We start from the raw sequence: 21,791 nt of genomic DNA on the forward strand, positions 1-21,791 counted from the left end.
CTCCTTAATAATTTTTTCATGCGATAATCAAATACTGTATTTGCCTCAGGGAATTGTGAGATCGGGATTGAGAAGAATAGTGTGCAGTGAGGAGGACTGGAAAGGGACGTGTCCACAAGAGAACATGTGTCTTGATATACAGAAGAAGTTTAAGGAATACTAGACTAGAGTACAGGTTTCAGAGTGGTAGCCGTGTTAGTCTGTATCAGCAAAAAGAATGAGGAGTACTTGTGTCACCTTAGAGACTAACAAATTTATTTGGGCATAAGCTTTTGTGGGCTAAAACCCACTTCATCAGATGCATGGAGTGGAAAATACAGTAGGACGATATATACACACAGAACATGAAAAGATGGGAGTTGCCTTACCAACTCTAATGAGACAAATCAATTAAAGTGGGCTATTACCAGCAGGAGGAAAAATCACTTTTGTAATGGTAATCAGGATGGCCCATTTCAAACTGTTGACAAGAAGGTGTGAGTAACATTAAGGTGAAAAATTAGCAAGGGGAAACAGTTTTTAGTTTGTGTAATGATCCATCCACTCCCAGTCTTTATTCAGGCCTAATTTGATGGTGTCCAGTTTGCAAATTAAATCCAGTTCTGCAGTTTCTTGTTGGAGTCTGTTTATGAAGTTTTTTTTGTTGAATTGCCACTTTTAGGTCTGTAATTGAGTGTCCAGGGCGGCTGATGTGTTCTCAGACTGGTTTTTGAACGTTATAATTCTTTACGTCTGATTTGTGTCCATTTATTCTTTTGTGTAGAGACTGTCCAGTATGGCCAATGTACATGGCAGAGGGGCCTTACATATGACTTTCCTGTTAATACGCCCCAGATATTCTCAGTCCTTTTCCACAATTGCATCACATTGTTGACTCATATTCCACTATATGTGACCCATTATAACCAATTCCTTTTCAGTACTACCACCTTGCCAGTTATTCACCATTTTGTAGCTGTGCATATGATTTTTTCCATCCAAAGCGTAGCACTTTGCACTTGTATTTATTGAATTTCATCTTGTTGATTTCAGATGAATTCTCCAATTCTCAAGGTGGTTTTGAATTCTAATCCTGTCATCCAAAGTTTGGCAACCATTCCCAGCTTGGTATCATCTGCAAATTTTACAAGCATACTCTCCATTCCATTATCCAAATGATTAATGAAAGTATTGAATAGTACTGGGCCCAGGACTGGCCCTGGCAGGATCCGACTAGATATGCTCTCCCAGTTTGATAGTGAACTATTGATAACTACTCTTTGAGCATGGTCTTTCAACCAGTTGTGTACCACCTCATAGTAATGAGGCTGGCTATTCTTTATAACCCTATTATCCACCTCGTGCTTACAAATTGATTGATTACTTATTTGTTCCAGTGTCTTTCCTGGTATCTAAGTTACTGACTGATCTATAATTCCTTGGGTCCTTGTTGTTCCGCTTTTTAAAGATAGGTACTTTGTTTGCACTTCTTTAGCCCTCTGAGACCTCACTCATCCTCCATGAGTTCTCAAAAGATCATTGCTAATGGTTTGGAGATTGTTTCAGCTAGTTCCTTAAGTACCCTTGGATGAATTTCATCAGGCTGTGCCCCGTAAATACATCCAACTTATTTACATATTCTTTAACCTGTTCTTTCCCTACTCTGGTTAGAGTTCCTTCTCCCTTATTGTTAATATTAACTGTGTTGAGCATCTGTTTGCCATTAATCTTTTTAGTGAAGACTGATGCAAAACAGGCATTAAATATCTCCGCCTCCTTGATGTTGTCAGTTAGTAGTTCTCCTTGCTTCCTAAATAGAGGACCTACACTTTCTCTCATCTTTCTCTTGCTCGTAATGTATTTAAAGAACCTCTTCTAATTGTTTTATATCCCTGGCTAGGTGTAACTAATTTTGTGCCTTAATCTTTCTGATTTTGTCTTACATGCCTTTGCTATTCTTCTGTACTTCTCCTTAGCAACTTGTCCATGTTTTGATTTTTTTGTAGGATTTCTTTTTGATTTTCTGGTAATTAAAGAGCTCCTGATGGAACCATATTGGCCTCTTACTGTTCTTCTCCTCTTTTCTTTGCCTTTAACATTGGCTCCTTGAGAAACTGCCAGCTCTCATGAACTCCCTTTTCTCTTAGATTTTCTTCCCATGGTACCTTACTTACCATTTCTCTGAGTTTGTCAAAGTCTGCTTTTTTGAAGTCCATTGTCCTTATTCTGCTGGTCTCACTCCCTTCCTGCCCAATTAGGTGGCTAGCTGCACTTGGTGGGTTACTTGGAGATTGATTCTCCTGCAGCCAATGGTCAAGGAAATCAACATCATACTAGCAGTGTTTCCAGAATTTAGGCTGGGCTTGTCTGATAATTCTGGTTACTCTGCTAACGTGTGGCCCAGTGATATGATCCTGTAGGGTGGAGAAGGTGGATGCAGTTATTTCTGTGCCCTCCAGCTCAGGAGGATGGCTACAAGAGCACACAGCATGTGTCTCCTTTGCCCTGAGCAGAACACAAAAACAGGTACCTGACACTGCAAACGGCAACATTCCTTAGAGATTCCAGGACGCGGAACGTAGAAAATAAAGGTATGATCCTTACATGCTAGCTGTGCTTGTGAAGTAAAACATATTTTAGAGTGTTCAGATGTTTTAACTAGGGCTGGTCAGTACCTGGGATTCCTGTTCTGCCGGAAATGCTGAAATGTCAAAAACATGTCATTCTGTGTTGAAACAAAAACTTGAGATTTCAAAATGCCATGCAGAATGGGAGTTCCAAAACCACATTTAGGAAAACAACCCAAACGGATGAGACTCATCAACCCGCCTGAAGATCGAACAGCCCTGCTTTGATGCCTGCAGCACTGCCAGGAGACTGGCTGTCATTGAAACCCTGAGAGCCCTGATTTGAGCTGGGATGTGCTGGACTGTCAGAGCTTGGAGGTTCCCTGCCTGGGGAATCTGCGTGTCTCTGAACTGGCATTTTCCGACAGAAAACTATTTAGCTGGAAATCTTCTGAGTAGCTGTAGTCTGAACCACTCAAAATGCAATTCTGCATATGAGCTCAGACAAGAGAAGGAGGGTGGATGGGAGGAAGAGGAGGAGGATGGATGGGAGGAAGGAGAGAATGTAGCAAAAGGCCAGAGGGATAAATAACTGATTTGTCATGAATGCCATCATTGCGCTGTTCACAGGCCCAGTAGGCAAAATAGCTGGGGACGCAATGGTAGTGACCTTGAGTTAAAGTCCCTTAAAGGTTCTCATTAAGTGAGGGGACTGGTACAGATAGCCTTGGCCTAACTTGTTAACCCATAAGCCTTACCTCTGTTTATAGGACTGCAACAGAGGGAGGAGATGAGAGGAAAGGCAGAGAGTAGACACAGTAGCCTGTCATGGGCTGACAGATTTAGAAGAGAGGGGTGAACAGCCATGGGGCACCAATTTCATCAATCCACCTCCTCTGCTTCCCCCACACTAGGAGGTTCTTGCTATTCATCTCCCCTCCCCATGGCTCTTTGTCCTCCCTCAACCCTTCTTTCTGCCTGTCTAATAAAGTCAAAGCAGCTGCATGGCCACTGCCAACAGCCCCAACACATCAGGGTGGTAAAGGCAGCATGGCCTAGTAGTGGATAGAGCACTTGATGGGGTTTCTGGTGACCTGGGTTCTATTCCTGGCTCTGCCATGAGCCTACTGGGTGACGCTGGGCAAGTCACTTCCCTCTCTGTGCCTTAGCATCCCCATTTGTAAAATGGGGAGAATGATACTGATCCCTTATTGGTTAAAGCTAGGTGCTTTGCTGGATCGGGACCAGGATGCTCTCAGGAACTGGCAGGATTGAGCACCTATTGAGAAAGCATTGGGGACACCTCCCACGAAGTCAGTGTGGCTCGAGACTTATTGGTATTGACTTCAGTGGAATTACTTGCATGTTTAAAGTGCCTTGAGAGCTACCAATGAAAGTGCTGTATGGGAACTAGGTATTGTTATCTGGCTGCCAGAAAGATGCCACAGACAAGGTAGTAAGCATTGTTTCCTGAGACTCAGAAATGATGAAGTCAGCAGTGGCTGTTACGGGCCCATGCAGCCTGTGTATCAGCATTCCCCTAACTGCTCCTGAGCATGGCTCTCCAGGGTACAGGTAAACAACAGCACAGCCAGGGTGTGCTCTCCATCCCAGGTGTGCATGCTCACTCCACCAGGCCGTGGCTGCAATGATGTACAGTTTATTTAGCAGCATGCAAACAAGGGGTTAAACCCTCCGGTGTGGCACAGAGATGCTTGCAGGTGTCTCGTTAAAAACATGCTAACTGTGTGCAACTAAAGGGAAGCACAGAGGACGGGGATGAGGTGCTTCTGGTAAGAAAACAGGTTGACACTGTTGAACTCAAGTGAAAGGGAACGAAGAGAAGCTGAAAGTTGGTTTGTTTGTTGTGGCTTTTGTTAACAACAGCTGCGGTGTGTTCCTCAGTCATTCGCATCCCCATGAAACAATCACTAGGGAGATCAGGCTGAGGGAGAGGGAGAATTCAGCTAACCCGAGGTTCTAGATCCAGTCGGTCCCTACTGATCTTATCCACTACATAGGATCAAGGCCAGAATGTGTACTCTTCGCTTACTTTCCAGCCGGCACTTGACTCAGAGTTCCTACTCTCTAATGGGACAAAACCCAGCCATCGTAATGTGGTCTATTCACAACACACAGCGAGAGGATGGTACTTCAGAGGTCCCCTAAGTGAGTTGAAGACCCAAGCATGAGGTTGTCCTGTTAAAATCCAGATGGCCCTGGAAACTCTGACATGGATGGCCAGGATTGATTTAGGCATCAATCTAGCAAGGGTGCTGAGCTCTCAACCCACAGTGACTTTAGGGGACATGTCCCTTGCACTTTGTGAATAGGTGCTCAATTCTGCAAGTGGCTCACAGCATTCTGGTCCTGATCCAGCAAAGCACCCGAGCAAATGTCTTTAAGCAAGTGAATATTCACGTTGAGTACAAAGAGCCCTAAGGTAGGAACTTTGGGACCTGGACATGAGGTATGGTATAGGGACATGAATTCAGCCATAAATCAGTTAGAAACCCAGTTCCCAGTCCTTCACACACAACACTGCAGTTCACAACACTGCAGCACAGGGCCTCCAGGCTCCAAGAATTTACAGAATGGAGGCACAAGGGCTCAAGAGAAATTCAAGGCGCAGGCCGGGAGAAGCTGCATGGGGGAAAGAAGCTGAAGAGGCAGCAGGAGACAAGGGGTAGAAAGAAGGGTTTTCCGGGAGGATGGTCTGCCAGTCTTTCTAATGGCCCCCAAATTATGGTGACTCTGCTTTGACCTTAATCCACCCCTGCAACCATTGCTCATGGCAATTTCTCTGTGGATTGCTGTAACACTAAGTTTGGCAGAACTGGACATCTTTACTGAAAATTAACGTTCGTGATATTCTTGGATTTGGGGGGGGGGCGGGGCTGGGACCCCAGATTAACTCACAGCCACTATTTCTCTCCGCCCAGGACTAGCTGCATGCATGAAAATAATTTGAAGTACCAATACGGACGGCTGCTGGCCCTAACTCAACAGGTCTCTTTGGAACAGCCCTGCTGCTCTTTTTAGAGAGAGGGAGACGACCGCCATGAACAGCTGCACCGCCCAGGGGCGGCCTTGCTAACGCCGTCTTGTGCAAGCAGCTGGCCCAGCCCCGCGCCCTGCCTCGCGCCACGCCTCCCACGCCATGAATGGAGCCTGCCCGACGCCTCCTGACGTCAGCAGCGGGCAGAAAGCGGCGGCGGCTCTGGTGACGTCACTGCAAGGGGCTCGCTCCACCCCTGGCTTCCGCCCGGGCTGGCCACGTGGCCTGGGACGTCAATTTTGCAGGGCAGCCTCCAGGAAGCGGCGACAATCTCAGGTGGGGCAATTGCGGGGCACAAAGCCCAGCCGCATCCTGGGCACGCAGGAGGCAGGGCACCTTCCGCCAGGTGCACAGAGGGGGAGCTCCTTCACTGAGAGGGCTGCAGGGCTGGGCAGGGCAGGGCAGGGCAGGGCAGGGCAGGGGGGGAGAACCTGATGGTGCTAAATAGGGTGACAAAGGTAACAATCAGACAAGATCCAGTGCAGGGCGATGTGTGCAAAAAGCCCCAGGGGTGCTGCCCTGTGGGGGTGTTTTCGGCTTGTCAGGTTTGCCCAGCTGGCTAGATAAATCCAGCTTCTGGGTGTCTTGCCCAAACAGAGCCTACTTCAGACTGCTGCATTTCAGGCTCATTTGCCCAGACACCGAGGAACAGGAAAGCGGAGCCGAAGCATGAAGTCTAGATGTATGGGAGTCAGATCCTGCGGGGCTAAAGAAAGCAGACGCTGTGCCTCGGGAAGTCTGGACACCCTCTGTGTATAGGGTTTATGTGAGGGAGGGGAAGGGGGTGTTGTAACAGTTGCTGGTAACGTTGTCAGTTTCAGCTCTAGCCTTTTTTTTGGTTTAGCAACGTCCTGTAGACCAGAAAAGGGGTTTCAGATTTTTGTCTTTTAAAAGAGATTGCTACATTTTATTAATATATAGCCCCTTTTAATAGCAAAGTTTTAGACAGCACGTCTGCGTATCGGTATGAAAGTATATTTTAGGCGTAGTTGGGCAATCTGGCACCAATGACCACACATCGCTGATATGTATATTTTGTAAGCTTAGTGCTAGATATCGATTTTCTCTAAAGGGCTATAGTCAGTGCAGATCCCAGGTATGTCCTGCCCCCATGGAAGAATAGCAGCCTTCCATTTAGATTATGACAAACACTATCCCTGAGGCTCAGCTATCATGAGGATGAATGTGGTGTGAATTATTAATTATTATTATTTATTTACTATTTGTATTGCCATAATGCCTCGGAACCCCAGTCATGGAGCAAGGCTGTACACAGAACAAAAAAACAGAATATCTAGGGCAGGGGTGGGCAAACATTTTGGCCCAAGGACCACACCTGGAGGGAAATTGCATGCGGGGTCATGAATGTAGGTCTGGGGCAGGGGATTGGGGTACAGGAGGGAGTGCAGGGTGTGGGAGGGGGTGCAGTGTGCAGGAAGGTGCTCAGGGCAAGGGGTTGTGATGCAGGAGGGGTGTGGCGTGTGAGAGGGGGCTCAGAGCATGGGGTTGGGGTGCGGAAGGGGTGCGGGCTCCAGCCCGGCACCGTTTACCTGGAGCGGCTCCGGGTTGGCAGCAACATGCACTGGGGCCTGGGGGAAGCAGGGCAGAGGGCCTGCAGGTACACCTCCCGCAGCTCCCATTGGGGGTGTACCCGCAAGTGAGGGCAGTGTGCGGAGTGGGGAACTGCGGCCAATGGGAGCTTCGGGGCAGGTACCCACAGGCGACAGCAGTGCACGGAGCCCTCTGCCCCTCCTCCCCCAGGGGCCGCAGGGACATGGTGCTGGCCGCTTCTGCGAGCGGCCCGGGGCCCGCGGCGCTATGGGAGTGGCAGTCCCGCAGGCCAGATCCAAAGCCCTGATGGGCTGGATCTGGCTCGCGGGTCGTAGTTTGCCCACCCCTCATCTAGGGCATGGAATAAATACACCATTTGAACTGACAATGGTAATAGTCCCAGAATTATTATTTTTAGACAGTGTCTGCCTTGGAATGTGAATGTCAATATTTTGTGTGCATTTCATTTTTTTATAACCCACAGATTATACCATGTCTTATCAACAATCCTAACCCTCTTCCATGTCCCAGCTACTCACAGCTATTCATTAACAGAATATTGCTACTCAGAAAAAAAATATGGTTTTTAAACTGGTAAAAGCAGGCTGTCATTTGTTTTTAATTTCATAGTCATTGGCATAAAACAATAATAAAAGGTAAATAGCATGGTGTACATTTTCAAAAGTGACTAGTGGTTTTGGGGTGCCTAAATTTTTGGGTGCACAACTTGGGATGGGGGGGGGCTGGAACAATTTTTACAGAGGGGGTGCTTGGAAGCCCTGCATTTGGTTGCTATTATTACTTCAAGCCAGGGTGGAGGGAAGTGCTGCACCCCTAGTTCCAGTGCCCCTGCTTGAGATGGTTTAAAGAAGCCTGGTTTTCAGAGGGCTGGTGGTCAGTGCTTTCTGAAAATCTGGCCCCTGTAAGGGGTCTTAAGCAGGGCACCCCAGAATCACTTATCACTTTTGAAAATTTAGGCTCACGTCTAACCTATGTGCTATCCTGTAGACACATGAACTTATCCTCTGCTTCTACAAACCTTTACTCATGGGCTCAACATTAAGCCTGTGAACAGTCACTGACTTCAATGAAATTACTTGCATGTTTAAAGTTGAGCCTGCACAAAACGTCTACAGGATCAGAGCCACAGTGACAGAACTTCCTGCTGTGTCATGTGCATTTGTGCAAACAGATACTGTTACGTTTTGTCTTGCACACAGAAAATACTTGGTAAATCAGAATTGCTGAATAGAAATTAAAAACAAATCTTCAGTAATATTAGATTTATTACATAACCCATATATTGGGGCTAGACATGCAAGATTGCAATCCAAACATTACCTGCTTAATGTGGTAGGATAAGTTATCTTGTCTCTCATTTTATGAATAGTGTCCTGGTGCTGTCAGTTGACAGAATGGGCTTAAGATAGGAAAAGTCTATAGATGACTTGACCAAGCATAATATTAGACTAAAATCTTTTATGACAGGAAAATATGATTTGTCCCAATTTTCTTTGTTCCTTTCATCCAAAATGAGTTATTTCCAAAATAAAGCTGTATGCTATAACCCTCTATAGAAGACAAGCATCGGATCTGCTATTTTTCTGCACAGAAACTTGCTTTGTATGTTTAAGCTGTCAGTGCATGTCTACACACACATTCTAAACAAGAGCAGGCTTCATAAAGAGAAATCTGCTGCTGAGCATAGATTAGAGATACAGGCTTAGTATTTTCATAAAAGAGGTGTGTCTATTTGATTATTTAAATTAGAAGAATGCACACTGCATTGGGCACTAGGAAGTCCTGAGATCTAGTCCTGACTGCCACTGACTCGCTGACTGGCCCTACTGAGGTTACTGCAACTCTGCCTCAGTTTCTCCACTGTAAAACGGGGAAGGGAACACTAATCTACCTCATGGGCTTGCTGTGAAGCTTAATGTCTATACAATGCTTTGAATGTGTAAAGCTCTATATGAATGCCGAGGATTAAACTATTATAGCTTGATGACTGAATACATTATCTGTGGGGTCACTGACATTACATGCTGCCCCAGCAGTATACTGTACAGTGTATCCATCAACAGATTAACACAAGAGAAGTATGAGAGAGCTAGCACAGGGTATGTCATACTTTTCATAGGGTCGAGACCATCTTAATAGAGCTCATGTGTCACGGATGTGAACTTCCTTCCTTCCTCACAGTCACATAACATCTACGTAATAACTACAGCAGTTACTTACGTGGAGAAAAGGAGTATTGAAAAAAGTGTTGAAGCTGAGACTGAAATTCAGTGGGTGTTGCGTGTCTTTGTTTCACTAAACTCCTTTGAAAATCCCAGTCTTAATGTATTTTTTAGCTGCTTTTCTTGCAGTATAATAGAAGCTGGATGTAAAGAGGATGCATCTTCTGAGCTTCCAACTGTCCATGGACCACCATTAAGTGCTATGCAGACCACCAGTGTGCATGGACCACAGTATGAGCATCTCTGGTCTAGAATCTTAGGTGGAAGTTTCCTGTACTGTGACATTCGTGCCTTCAAAGCTATGCATTGTGGGATAAGAAAGTTTACTGTGGCCAAAGTCTGGAAGACCATTAATGTTTGCCCTTTGCTTTCTCAGGCAACGCTGAGCTTATTAAGGGAGAGCAAAGGGCCAACTGGTATTTGTTCCATCAAAGGCAAGAGGAATCAGAACTTGAGGGGAAAGCTACAGAGAGCAGGTAATGTGGCTACAGTTATTTGATGGCTTTGAAATGTCAAGGCGGAGGATTCGGTTGCATCTTTCACTAGTGGGACAATTACTTTAATTTCAGTGCTGCTTGGTTTTAATCACTGAGTGAGTAAATAATTATAGAGAAGTGATTTTAACTTAACACATGATTATATTTACTGCTGAGGGGAAAGGTCAGCTATACTCTTAAAAATAGAGTGACCAGGTTAAGTGACCCCCCAAGGAAACAAAGAAAAGAATTCTACGGGAAACCTTGGGGATACTTTAAAATAGTTACTTAGAAAGCAGGAGTTACTGATGGCATCCTTAATATGGGTTTTACTGCTAATAGATCTCAGAGTTTCTAATATTGCAGTGCAGACTTTATTAGGGTCGTGCTTGGGGACAGTCCTTCCTGCCTTCTTCAGAATCTTTCGCTTGTCACTTTGGGGATTCATTAGCAGTTAATCAAACCCTTGTTCTTTGCTTCTGTAATCAGTGTACCACATCAGTTTCTATTTCAGGCTCGTGGGGACAAAGCACATTCCTAGAAAGGGAACTGTGTCCTTACGAGTTAAGGGAAGGGTTTTCTTTCTTTTTCTAACTGACCGTCAGATAGATGTCCACAAGAAGACAGAAACAATCATCAGTGAAGGGAAATGATCAGCTCATTACATGAGACAGAAAAGAGTGATCAGAATAAGATCGCTGTACACCACCGCGTAGAAACAGTATATAGCTTTGGAAGCTTGCTGTGGAAATAGCTAGAGGGTGAAATTCTGGCCCCATTGAAAGTCAGTAGGGTTTTTGCCATTGGCTTTGTTGGGGCCAGGATTTCACCCATGGTGCGTATTAGCATTTGGGGTTTGTTTTCTCCTTTTTTCTTCAGAAATATATTTGTAGAATAAAAATACTATGCTCTGCTGCAGACAGGCAGAAGAACAGCTCATAAGGACCACATGTGGCTTGTCCCTATTGGTTAGGAGAGCAAGGATGATCATGTGATTAAGACGTTGGAGTGAGTTCAGAAGTTCTTGGGTCAAGTCCTGACTCAGCCACAGACTTCCTGTGTGACCTCTGGTAAATTACTGAATCTCAAATCTCTCTCTGTAAAGTGGAGATGATACTATTTTATTTCTCCCACCCTTTTTTTCCCTGTCTTTCTATGTAGCCTGTAAGCTCTTTAGGGCAGGGACTATCTCCTCTTATGTGTTTGTGCCGTGACAAGCATGGGTCCCCGAACTCAGCTGGGGCTTCTAAGTGCTACTGCAGTAGAAATTGTACATTAAAATAATAAGTGTTTGGGACTTTTAAAAGTAGATCGGGTAGACAAAAATGTGACTAACTAAGACCCATCTCTTGTGTGCCATTATTTTCCACTACCGGCCCTAGGGAGATGCACTGTGTGAACTAACTGAAGTTCGAGACAGAAATGTCCTATGCAGAATTCTACGTCTGTGTCTGTTTCATAGGTCAGGTCTACACTACCCACTCACTTCTCTATAACTACGTTGCTCAGTGGTGTAAAAAATCCACACCTCGAAGCAATGTAGTTATACCAACCTTAACCCCCTGCCCTGTGTAGACAAAGCTATGTCGGTCGGAGAGTTTCTCCCACTTGGGCTGCCATTGTCCGGTTTTCGACCAGAACACCCGGTCGAAAAGGGACCCTAGGAGCTCTGGTCAGCACCGCTGATTGGGCCGTTAAAAGTCCAGTTAGGTGGTGCAGTGGGGCTGGTAGGCAAGTCCCTACCTGACTCTGCGCAGGTCCTTGGAAACAGCGACATGTCCCTCCGGCTCGGGGATGGTCACGGGGGTTCTGCGTGCTGACCCTGCCCTGAGCGCTGGCTCCGCAGCTCCCATTGGTTGGGAACCATGGCCAATGGGAGCTGAGGGGGTTGTGCCTGTGGGAGGGGGCAGCACACAGAGCCACCTGGCCACCCCTGAGCTGGAGGGACATGACACTGCTTCCCAGGATCCACCTGAGGTAAACGCTGGGCTCACCCCCTCCTAACCCCGTGACCCAGCCCTGAGGCTCCTCCTGTACCCAAACTCTGTCCCGGAGCCCACACCTCTCTCCCCACTGCGCCCCAACCCCTTACCCCAGCTCTGAGTCCCCTTCCACACTCCGAACCCCTCAGCCCCAGCCTGGAGCCCCCTCTTGCATCCCAAACCCCTTATCCCTGGCCCCACCCCAGAGCCTGCACCCCCGACTGGAGCCCTCACCCCCTCCCAAACCCGTGCCCCATCACTGGAGCCCCCTCCCACACCTCAAACCCCTCATCCTTGGCCCCAGTCCAGAGCCCACACCCCCGACCGAACCCCAACCCCCTACCTCAGCCTGGTGAAAATGAGCAAGTGAGTGAAGGTGGGGGAGAGCGAGCCACAGAGGGATGGAGTGAGCGGGGAGCAGGGCCTTGGGGCGGGGGGCGGGGCAAGGATGTTCAGTTTTCTGTGATTCGAAAATTGGAAACCCTACCTCCTGCCCACGTAGCTACTGCCTCTCGTGGAGGTGGACTTATTAAGCTGACGGGAGAGCTCTTCACCAGAAGTGCTGCAGCGTCACCGATGCAAGCCTATAGTGTGGACCTGCCCACAGGTTTCAAGGCCAGAAAGGACCCTTATGATCACCGGGTCTCACCTTTTGCCTAACACAGGCCAGAGAACCTCACCCAGGAATCTCGGCATCAAGCCCGTAACTTCTGCCTGAGCTATGTTTGTTTTTGCTAACAATAAAACAGGTGGGGATTCACGGCATGACAAATGCTCAAGACAAGTTGGCAATGGGGCCTTCTGGGCCAGAAGGGATGGGTGCCCACGGTACAAAAAAATCCTGAGCTATTTGTTTATTGGATGATAAATCTTCTTTTCAAAATGTCCTTTAATAGGGATGCCCGAAATAGAATGTGAGGGTAAATAACGCACCAACGTGAGTGCCTTGGCGGATAACCTTTTCATATTGAATGGTCTGTACCCTCATCTGCTTCTTGACTGGGACCGTCAAGACATCGTCTCCCATCCCCCCCTTTGCCCCTTTCTTGTCCTGTTATCCCCATTTGAGACCTTGTATGGCAGCCACTGTGCTTCTGGTTAAGGAAAGACTAGACAGGATTTCCTTCACGGTCCAATGCCATGCGAACTGTGATGATCACCACTGCGCTGCAGCTCAAGCCAGAAAACTGCACTCTTAAGGGTATGGTTATAGCTAATGGGCAGAGCAACTCAGGGCAGTCAGTGCTCCTGTAGAATATAAACTACAGTGTCTGTGCACAGCAGAGTGAGGTAAGGACTAAGGGCTCATTCCTGCATATGTAACAAACCGTGGCTGCGTGCAGACACCACGACCCACAATGGGAATTGAACCTGGGAACTTTGACATCAGAACTGCAGAAGTCTACCACTGGAGCTAAAGGAGAAGCTAAAAAGGGCTTGGTGCCAGCCGCTAGGCGTGCAGATCATACATGCTAGGCCAGTGTATCGCACAATTACACATGAGTAACTTAATGATGTGAGAAAAAATTTGCATAAGTGTTTGCAAGATCTGCCCTAATGGATTAAGCCTCATCTCTCAACCTTAACATTTCCCCAAATGGGAAACAACAAGGAAAACAAGAGGGCAAGAAGCTGGAAACCAGAATTCTGGGGCCTTATCCTTGCCCTGTTGACACCAAAGTTTTGCCACTGAGTTCAATGGGAAATGGATCAGGCCCTTACAATCCACAGGGGCTGGTGCAGACATATTAACACAGGGTGCTGAATTTGTATTGCAGGTAGGAATATGAGTCCCAAGATTACTACAGAGCTGCTCAGGCAGCTGCGACAGGTGATGAAGACCTCCAAGTATGTCACAGAGCCCATCCAAGCCTATATCGTGCCATCTGGAGATGCACACCAGGTAGAGATTTCAGTATTAAGGATGTTTCCTTCTAGAGGAAAAGTAAAAGTCCGTAGATGGCTGTGGTTACTTTTTGGTTTGCTTGTTTCAATAATTCCAATATAAAAGCTTTGGTGAGCTGGGGAATGATGCAAAGGGGTGCTGTAGGCGGGGTTTCTAGAGTCTTTTTTTCTGATGGTCAGTGTTTATTTTCCTGTAGGAAGTCAACATTGCTGGTTCTACTTTCTCCAGGGAAGCCCATGGCCTACAGAGGGGAGAGTACCAGAGAAATGGCTGCTCCCATCCTGGCCCTTCTAATATATTTTCCAGAGCTAGAGAGCCCTAACCTGCAGCCCTCACATGGAGGGGCTTCTGGGGTGGCCGTGGGGAGGGCAGCATGCTGCAGAGGCCCAGGTCCCCTCCCATCTGCAGACCTGGGATCCCTGTGTGCCCAGAGTTACTCCTCTCTGCGCCAGTCAGAGAAGGTGACCCTAGGGCCCGCTGCGTGGGCGTTTAATTATCATGCTTGCTGCAATCCTTGGCTCTCTCCAGAATATTAAGATTGTCTTGATCTGCTGTAGTTGTTTAGCCCAAGGCAACTTTAAAATGTTGAACCCCCTCTTGCCTGCATAAATGTGTGTATGCGGTATCCTCAGTCTTCACCCAAGCTCTGCTTAGAGGACGTCAGAGTTCCTGGGGGACAGAGGGGATCGTCTTCCCTCAGCCATTTTCAGAGGTAGAGGGCCTGACCTCTCTCACCTTCCCACAGTTGGGGTTGGAATTTACCCCTGTGCAAAGTGGGTGTGAAATGCTCCCACATCAAAGTGTTTCACACCCTTTTTGCACAGGTGCACGTGACGACACAAGGTGCAAGGCAGTGGTGAACGTGGCCGTGCCCTGGGAAAACGCGCTTCACACGTTTCCCTTCAAATAGATCAGCTCCGCAGTTCTGTGCGGTGGGTGAGGGGCTCCCCTGCAGCTGCAACAGTTTGCGCCGTTCGTGCCTGAAGCTACCTCTCTGTCCGTATGTAACTCCAGTTACATTTTGCTACCCTGGAACTGTGGTCACGTGAGTTAAGGAATGTGACCTGCAGGATTCCAGATTTTTTTTTTCCTTCTCTTTTGGTCTTTGCTACAGTGAATGCAGTAATGCAAACAACCCTGCATCCCTGCTTCCTGTTGGGCAAGTTCATCAGGTTTCTACAGAGAATGAAACAGTCTGAATGGAATTGATTAATGAAAATGGCTAATTATACAGCTTCATGACTCACATGTGTCATGGTGGGCTGCCTCTGCCAAGGTCTTGTCAGCAGTGGGGAATTGCCCCAATTTCAGCCATTGGTGAGCTTCACCAGTACAAACCCCCAGGATAGACCAGGTAAACCACCATGAGGTACAATTTCCAACAGCACGGTATATCCTGACATTAAGCAGGGGTTCACAACATCCATGCAACTACTAGCTTTGCTATTCTACATTCGGGACTCACACCTGTGCAGCACCACCAGTGACTGAAATAGAAGCAAATCAGTAATTTGGACAAGGCCTAAGATGGGGGGGAATTTTATTCCATTTCTTGGTTGCTCAAAGTACCTGCATTTTGCTGACGTTTTAGGGCCCTGATACTGTGACATGCTGAATGCCCTAACTCTCCTGGGCGTTAGTGTGAATCGAGGTCTCTCAGTAGGTTGCAGCAACTCGTCCATGTAAGCTCTAAGATCCCTGCAGGGCTTTTAATGTCAGGTTCCCTGCCAAGGCTAAAATGTTTTCTTTTCCCCCATTGTATTATAGACCTAATCAGAATCCCTAGCTTTCCAGGTTTATTTGTCCTTTCAGTTCCATAGACGTAGAAGCACAGAAGCATATAAACAGAGGGCTGGAAGGAACCTCAAGTCCATCCACCTGCACTGGTCCCCCCTAGACTACCCCGGACGTGTTTGTCTAACCTATGCTTAAAAACGTCCAACACCAGGGATTCCACAGCCTGTTCCAGCGCTTAACTATTTTATAGTTAGAAAGCATTTTTTTAATATTGAACCTAAATCTCCTTTGCAGCAAACTAAGCTGATTATTTCTTGTCCTACCTCCATGGACTTGGTGAACAATTGATAACCATCCTCTTTATAAGAATCTTTTATGTATTTGAAGACTGTTATCCAATCTCCACTCAGCTTTCTCTTCTCTAGACTAAACTTGCCCAGTTCTTTCAACCTTTCCTTGTAAGTCATATTTTCCAAACCTGTTATAACATTTATTGCTCTTTTGGGCTGTCTTCAGTTTACTCATCTCTTTCTTAAAGTGTGGTGCCCAAAACTGGACACAGTACTCCAGCTGAGGCCTCACCAGTGCCGAATAGAGCACAGTTACCTCCTGTGTTTTACACACGATACTCCTGTTAATACATCCCAGAATGCTATTTGCCTTTTTCACAACAGCATCACATTGCAGAGCTCTTAAACAGAACCATCTTTTCCTAGAATCTTGGAATCCAATTTATATCCTTTCCAGAGACTGCCAATATCCTGGATTGGTGTCTGTTTTAGTCAGTGCTGAATAATGGCTGCGCTACTTACATTGATTTCCTACAGTGTATTACACACTGAGCCTGATTTGTATCTCTAAACCAGTGATAGGAAGTCAGAGGGAATGGAAGGGCATCTTGTGAGCAAGGTAGCACAGTGAGGTCCAATCACTTCAGAGGGGTCTCCCACAGCTAGTAAATGTCTGCCCAGCTCATACCCGCACATTTGGGTTGACTGGATCGCCACCCTCTGCTCCGGACTGGAACAGCATGTGTGGTTGTTTAGGACTGATGAATGGGCAGAATTGTGGAGCAATGGAGGAGAGGAATTTTACACAGCATCCACCTGACCTATTCCAGCTCTGACCAGTGCAGGTATTATTACTGATGTGGGTCCTGATGCACCTGCCAAGTAAGTGGCAGGGTTTGTTTGAAATGCTCAGAGGATCAAGGTCACCCCTGTAAAATCAGTGGGCCACCCACCTAATTGCTGCTGTACATTACAGCTGGAATGCACCTGCAGTGCTGCTGAATGCACTCAGCACAATAGATCTGAGTGTTAAAGGGCCCGACCTTGCAAACATTTATTCAGGTGAGTAACACCATTAACTTCAAAGAAGTTAAGCAAAGAAGGCTCACTTGATTGAGGGCTTGCAGGATGGGGCCCTAAAATTCCACAGGTTTGGACAGCAGCCCAGCAGATGTGGTGGGGAGCAGCTTTAGGGTCTGCACGGGGATAAAATCCAGTCCAGTTGCAAGAGGAGCTCCAATTAGATGGGTTGTTTCGACCGTGCAGTGGCTCAGCATTCACAGGTGCACAGTGCTAATTTCAGCACATGATTGATTATCACAAAACACTGGGTAATCTTAGCACAGTAGGGATTGCTGTACGGAACAGGAGATGAACTGCTGCTCAGATACTGTGATGATGTGGCTCTGTAAGAACCTAAACAGATAGCTACAAAGGGCTTTTGCTTAAGTCATCTTCCTTCCCATGCTGCTCAAAGCCACTAATTGTACTTTAAGGCCCTTCTATCCCTTTGCTTAGTTTCAACTCTCCCCCGCTTTAAATGTTTCCTGCATGTTTCCCTGTATGGGACGCTGTCAGGGAAGATTTTTTCCTCAAATTAAGATTCTTATTTTTTTAAATAAGGTTTTACCAAAGCTAAGACCAAGAGAAATATTCCCATGGGTGAGGGGTTTTAGAAAAATCACTGTTGTTTTTTATAAAGCCATTAAATCTCCCTCTGTTGTGTTTGTCACCCAGACATTGCAGTATTATGTTAGTGCGTAAGACCCTGAAATTGAAATTAACTAGATAATACCTGCCCATGTAAGTGAAACAGACTCACGTCTTTCCTCATTGTGGGAGCTGAGAGAAAGGGAAGAGAAGTAAACTAAAAATGGGTGGGATCTTCAGAAGTGTGTCTGACTTAAAAGCACTGCAAGTAAGGGGATGGATGCTTCTAAATCACTCAGGTGGCTTTGGAGCTGCCCCATATGAATAGAGAGGAATATATCCAGATTTTTAAAAAATCTTTTCTGTTTAATAACTAATGTTTGAAGCATAGTACAGGATTTAAAAAAATAAACATATGGGCAGATTCCAGCCAGCTCACTGATCACCTTCCATTCTGCTGCACGCTCTGGAAGCTAGACACAATAGAGGATCGGGCCCATGACATTTAGTTTGACAATAACCCTTCAGTGTTTCTGATTTGTTCATGGCTATTCAATGCTACAGCAGAATCAAGGAGGCAGGGAATAATCCCATGCTGATTTGCAGACTTTTTTCTTGGATCATTTGCCTGGTACTCTGTTGAGCCAAGGCTATTTAGGCTGGCCAGGATTAAGCTGATTTGCTGACTTGTGCTGATAATTAGAGGCAAGTTTAGCAATCCTGACCTTCGATCTTGGTTGAACAAGATCCCAGAACAGGGCGTGTTGGCCATTTCAAAACGCAGGGACACCTTGGCTAACAATTTTTCTTCTTCCATTTTTGGCAACAGATTGTGGACGTTGGGAGTTTCTGTGTCCCCAGCCTATTCAGTCATTTAGGGTTTTTGTTGAGACTGACAACAAAGGTGCTTATTAAGATGGTTTTATGATATGGATACTTTGATCTTGACAGAAGTTACCCATCTCTCTCCCTTCCCCCTCCCAATTGTTTCACGTAGGGAAGTAAGCATTCATCCAATGGTAACCAATAACTTCTGGTTACGTCTGACCTGGGCTGGATTTGAACAGGTAAAGTAGAAGTAAAAGACTTGGTATCTAATTACAAAATCTCCTAAAGGCTTATAAGTTTTATGGCCTAACAACCTTGACAGTCTCCTTTTTAATGGCATTGTTGTAGAGGAGAAATTCTAAATGGGCTTCTTGTAAACTCCAGTTGGAGGACATCAATAAATATCGTGGCATTTAAAGATTTAATGGACCGTATACTTTAGTTTCCAAGATCAAGGAATGCCTGTGTGTTCTCTTCTTCTCACTTTGCAGCTTCAAAGGCAGGATCTGTTTGTTGCCAAATGGGAAGCTGAGTGTGAAATAAATATCAGCAAATTGCAGCACTTCACTGTTTACAGAAGTTGGTGGGAGAAAAGTTCTGGAGGTTTAAAAAAAACAGGCAGATATAAATACAAAATAATCACATATACTTAAATGTCCCAAAGGAACAATTTTTAAACACTTGTTAGGACTTCCAAAGGAGCACAGCCCGATCTTATAACTTGTTTGTTTCTCTTGACAGCGTCCTTCAAGAGAAACAAAGCTTTTCAATGTACTTGTCATCAGTTGCTTTTGTTGTTGCTGATGTAAATAATTAGCTGCGTCTTCTGTATTCCAGAGCGAGAACATCGCGCCCTGTGATTGCAGACGGGCATTCATCTCTGGATTTGATGGCTCTGCAGGTACTGTTGTCTGAACGCATATTTCCCCTGAAAAGAAGTGATCTGATTCGCAACGTGTATGCTGGATGGAATGAGAAACCTAACCAAAATGTTTGGACTGTTCCCTTCCCATTTCAGCATCTGCAGAATTATGTGGTGGCTGCCAGCTGAAAATTATGTAAGATCGATGTAGTAACGGGCTTTCACAAATGACTGACCCCTGAACAAACCTCCCATAAAGCAAAATCCTGTTAACTGTTTAATGCGGTGCTCGCAGCCTACTTTTATGTCGTCTAACGTGAGGCCACTATGAACAGATTGTACGTTGCCCAACAGAGCTGGGATTAATGGTAAACAATGTTTGTCAGCCGCTTTCAATCATCTTAGAATGAAGCCAGTGCCAAAAATACTGAACTGTGAAGCTGAGTTTATGGAAAAGTTTGCTTATCTCACAGAGGCACGGGATGTTCTTTTGGCTGAAGCAGAGGACTGGAAGTTGGGAAGGCAGATTTCTGTCCCAGGCTCTGCAACATACTTGCTGTGAAATTGCGGACGAGTCACTCAGCCTTCCTATGCCTCCCATCTCCCACCTGGAAATCAGGGTTAATGTCAAATACTGACTTCCCCACAGGATGCTGTGAGGCTTCGTGGGTCAATTGCTGTAAAGTGCCTTGAGAGCCTCCTGTGGAAAACACTCTATTCGGAAATGCAGAGCAGCGCTGTTCTAGAACACGAATGCTGCATTCCAGCCTTCCTTTCTTCAGCCTGGCGCCTCACCCTGCGGTCAGAAGAGCGGTGGTTCCACCGTCAGACCTTGGCAGGATTTGCCCTGGCTTGGGCTCAAGCGGTGTTTGCTGAATACAAGCTCTGTTTTTAAATGGGTTCTGGCTCCGACAGCGTCAGCGTGTGTTTGGCCAGTGGAGATGAGGCTGAACCGGAGTTTGTGAGCTGTGCTGCAGTAAGATAGACCGCAGTCATTGTAAGAGAGAAAATAGGTCATGTGGTATGACGCTGGGACTCAGGAGATCTGGGTTCAATTCTTGGCTCTGCCACAGACACCCTAGGTGGCCTTGTGCAAATCACTAGATCCCTCTGGTCCTGAGTCAGCAAGTTACGTAAGCACATGCCTGACTTAACCATGTGAGTAGTCCCACTGATGTCAGTTCCCACTGCTTATGTAGCTGGCTGAACCAGGGCCGGTGTGCCTCAGTTTCCCACTGTAAAATGGGGATAATAATGCTTCCCTTCTCTGACGCTGTCTTTTCTGTTTAGATTGTAAACTCCTTGGGGCAGGGACTGACTCTGTTGTGCAGTTCCCAGTGCAATGGGGCCCTGGTCTCAGTTGGGGCTTCTGTGTGTTTCTCTAGTAATGATAATTTGTAAGCCAGGCTTCAGCTCCTCCACGCTGACTGGCTGAGCTGTGTTTAAACTGAGTTAGTCTGAGGAGATTTAAAAGCAAGTTCAGCAAACCTGGTTCCTGGTGTAGAATGGCCTGGCCAGAACTGCAAAGGAGTTTGCCTCTTAGTTGTGGGGAACAATTAGTATCTCCATTAACACCCAAGTGACGTTAGAACTGTGACCTGAGCCTTCATACGGACTGTCCGGCATCTGTGTATATTTCAGCCAAACCCTGTGCCATCCATGTAACTGTGATGCATCCAATACCTCTGTATCTGCCCCTCTGTGTTCCGATGAACTACAAACCTACTTATCCCTTTTGCTTCCTGGCCAGGTACTGCCATTATAACCGAGCAAAAAGCAGCTATGTGGACGGATGGACGCTACTTCCTGCAGGCAGCACAGCAAATGGATAGCAACTGGACGCTCATGAAAATGGGTGGGTGGCCGCCCAAGATATTGCTCCACTAATATACAGAGAACTAAATAGCAGGGTATGGGAGTGCTCTATGCACTCAGGTTAATTGACTGCCAGGGCCTGGGAATGAACTAAGATCACTATAGTGCCTTTTAAAAGGAAAACCAAAAAGGAATAGGAGGATCGGCATCTGCACAAGATGCTGCTGCTTTAAGATACGTCAGGGCACTTGCATTTGAGTGTGACTTATATGTTAGTGTGTGCTGTAATTTAAGGGTCTGTGTGAAACCTCTTCTGCATGGTTTTTTCTTTGCTCTTGGAACTACATTTTACCCCTTTTCCACATCCAGGTCTGAAGGATACGCCAACGCAGGAGGACTGGCTAGTGAGTGTGCTCCCAGAGGGCTCGAAAGTTGGAGTGGACCCTTTCATTATTCCAGCTGGTTAGTTTATTTTATGCTTTCCAGGTTGGGTGATGAGATTCTGCCTACCCAAATTCCCCACGCTGTTTCAAATAGGCTTTCCATGTTACAGCCTATTACTGCTACACGGCTAAGAGAGTTCCTCTTTAGCTCAAGCATTAGAGGCCTGTGCTTTTGGTGCTGTAGATCTCTGGGTCATTTCCCACTGGTGACTGTGATACCTCTGTTGGAGTGTCACTATGGCTTGTTACATCTGGATGTTGCTTTTTTTCTTCTTCTCCTTCCCATCTTTGAGACCAAGTGGAAAGGGGCAGGGGTGGAGGAGAAAGCTTAGACTTTTCCAGCATCCCCAGCACAGAGGGAATTCCTGGTTTCAGACATTTGTGGCCAGTGCTCTTAGCTCTCT

General features: G+C 46.3%; 1 protein-coding gene across 6 annotated transcripts in view; it reads left to right on the forward strand.

Moving 5' to 3' along the window:
• Positions 1–5,610: 5,610 nt before the first annotated feature.
• Positions 5,611–21,791, forward strand: part of XPNPEP1 (X-prolyl aminopeptidase 1) — a 44,481-nt gene continuing 28,300 nt past the window's right edge. Inside the window, exons 1-8 of one of the 6 annotated variants that reach the window (XM_043551141.1) lie at positions 5,862–5,880; positions 9,775–9,874; positions 10,794–10,944; positions 13,635–13,759; positions 18,437–18,506; positions 19,105–19,168; positions 20,880–20,984; positions 21,314–21,406. In XM_043551141.1, coding sequence (XP_043407076.1) covers positions 13,707–13,759; positions 18,437–18,506; positions 19,105–19,168; positions 20,880–20,984; positions 21,314–21,406 — 385 coding nt within the window. In that variant the 5' untranslated portion in view covers positions 5,862–5,880; positions 9,775–9,874; positions 10,794–10,944; positions 13,635–13,706. Of the gene's footprint in view, positions 5,951–9,774; positions 9,875–10,793; positions 10,945–13,634; positions 13,760–18,436; positions 18,507–19,104; positions 19,169–20,879; positions 20,985–21,313; positions 21,407–21,791 lie in introns of all 6 variants that reach the window. The other 5 variants (XM_043551140.1, XM_043551143.1, XM_043551139.1 and 2 more) reach the window with 5 other exon arrangements.

This window comes from Chelonia mydas, chromosome 7, assembly GCF_015237465.2.
Source record: "Chelonia mydas isolate rCheMyd1 chromosome 7, rCheMyd1.pri.v2, whole genome shotgun sequence".
Taxonomy (NCBI): domain Eukaryota; kingdom Metazoa; phylum Chordata; order Testudines; family Cheloniidae; genus Chelonia; species Chelonia mydas.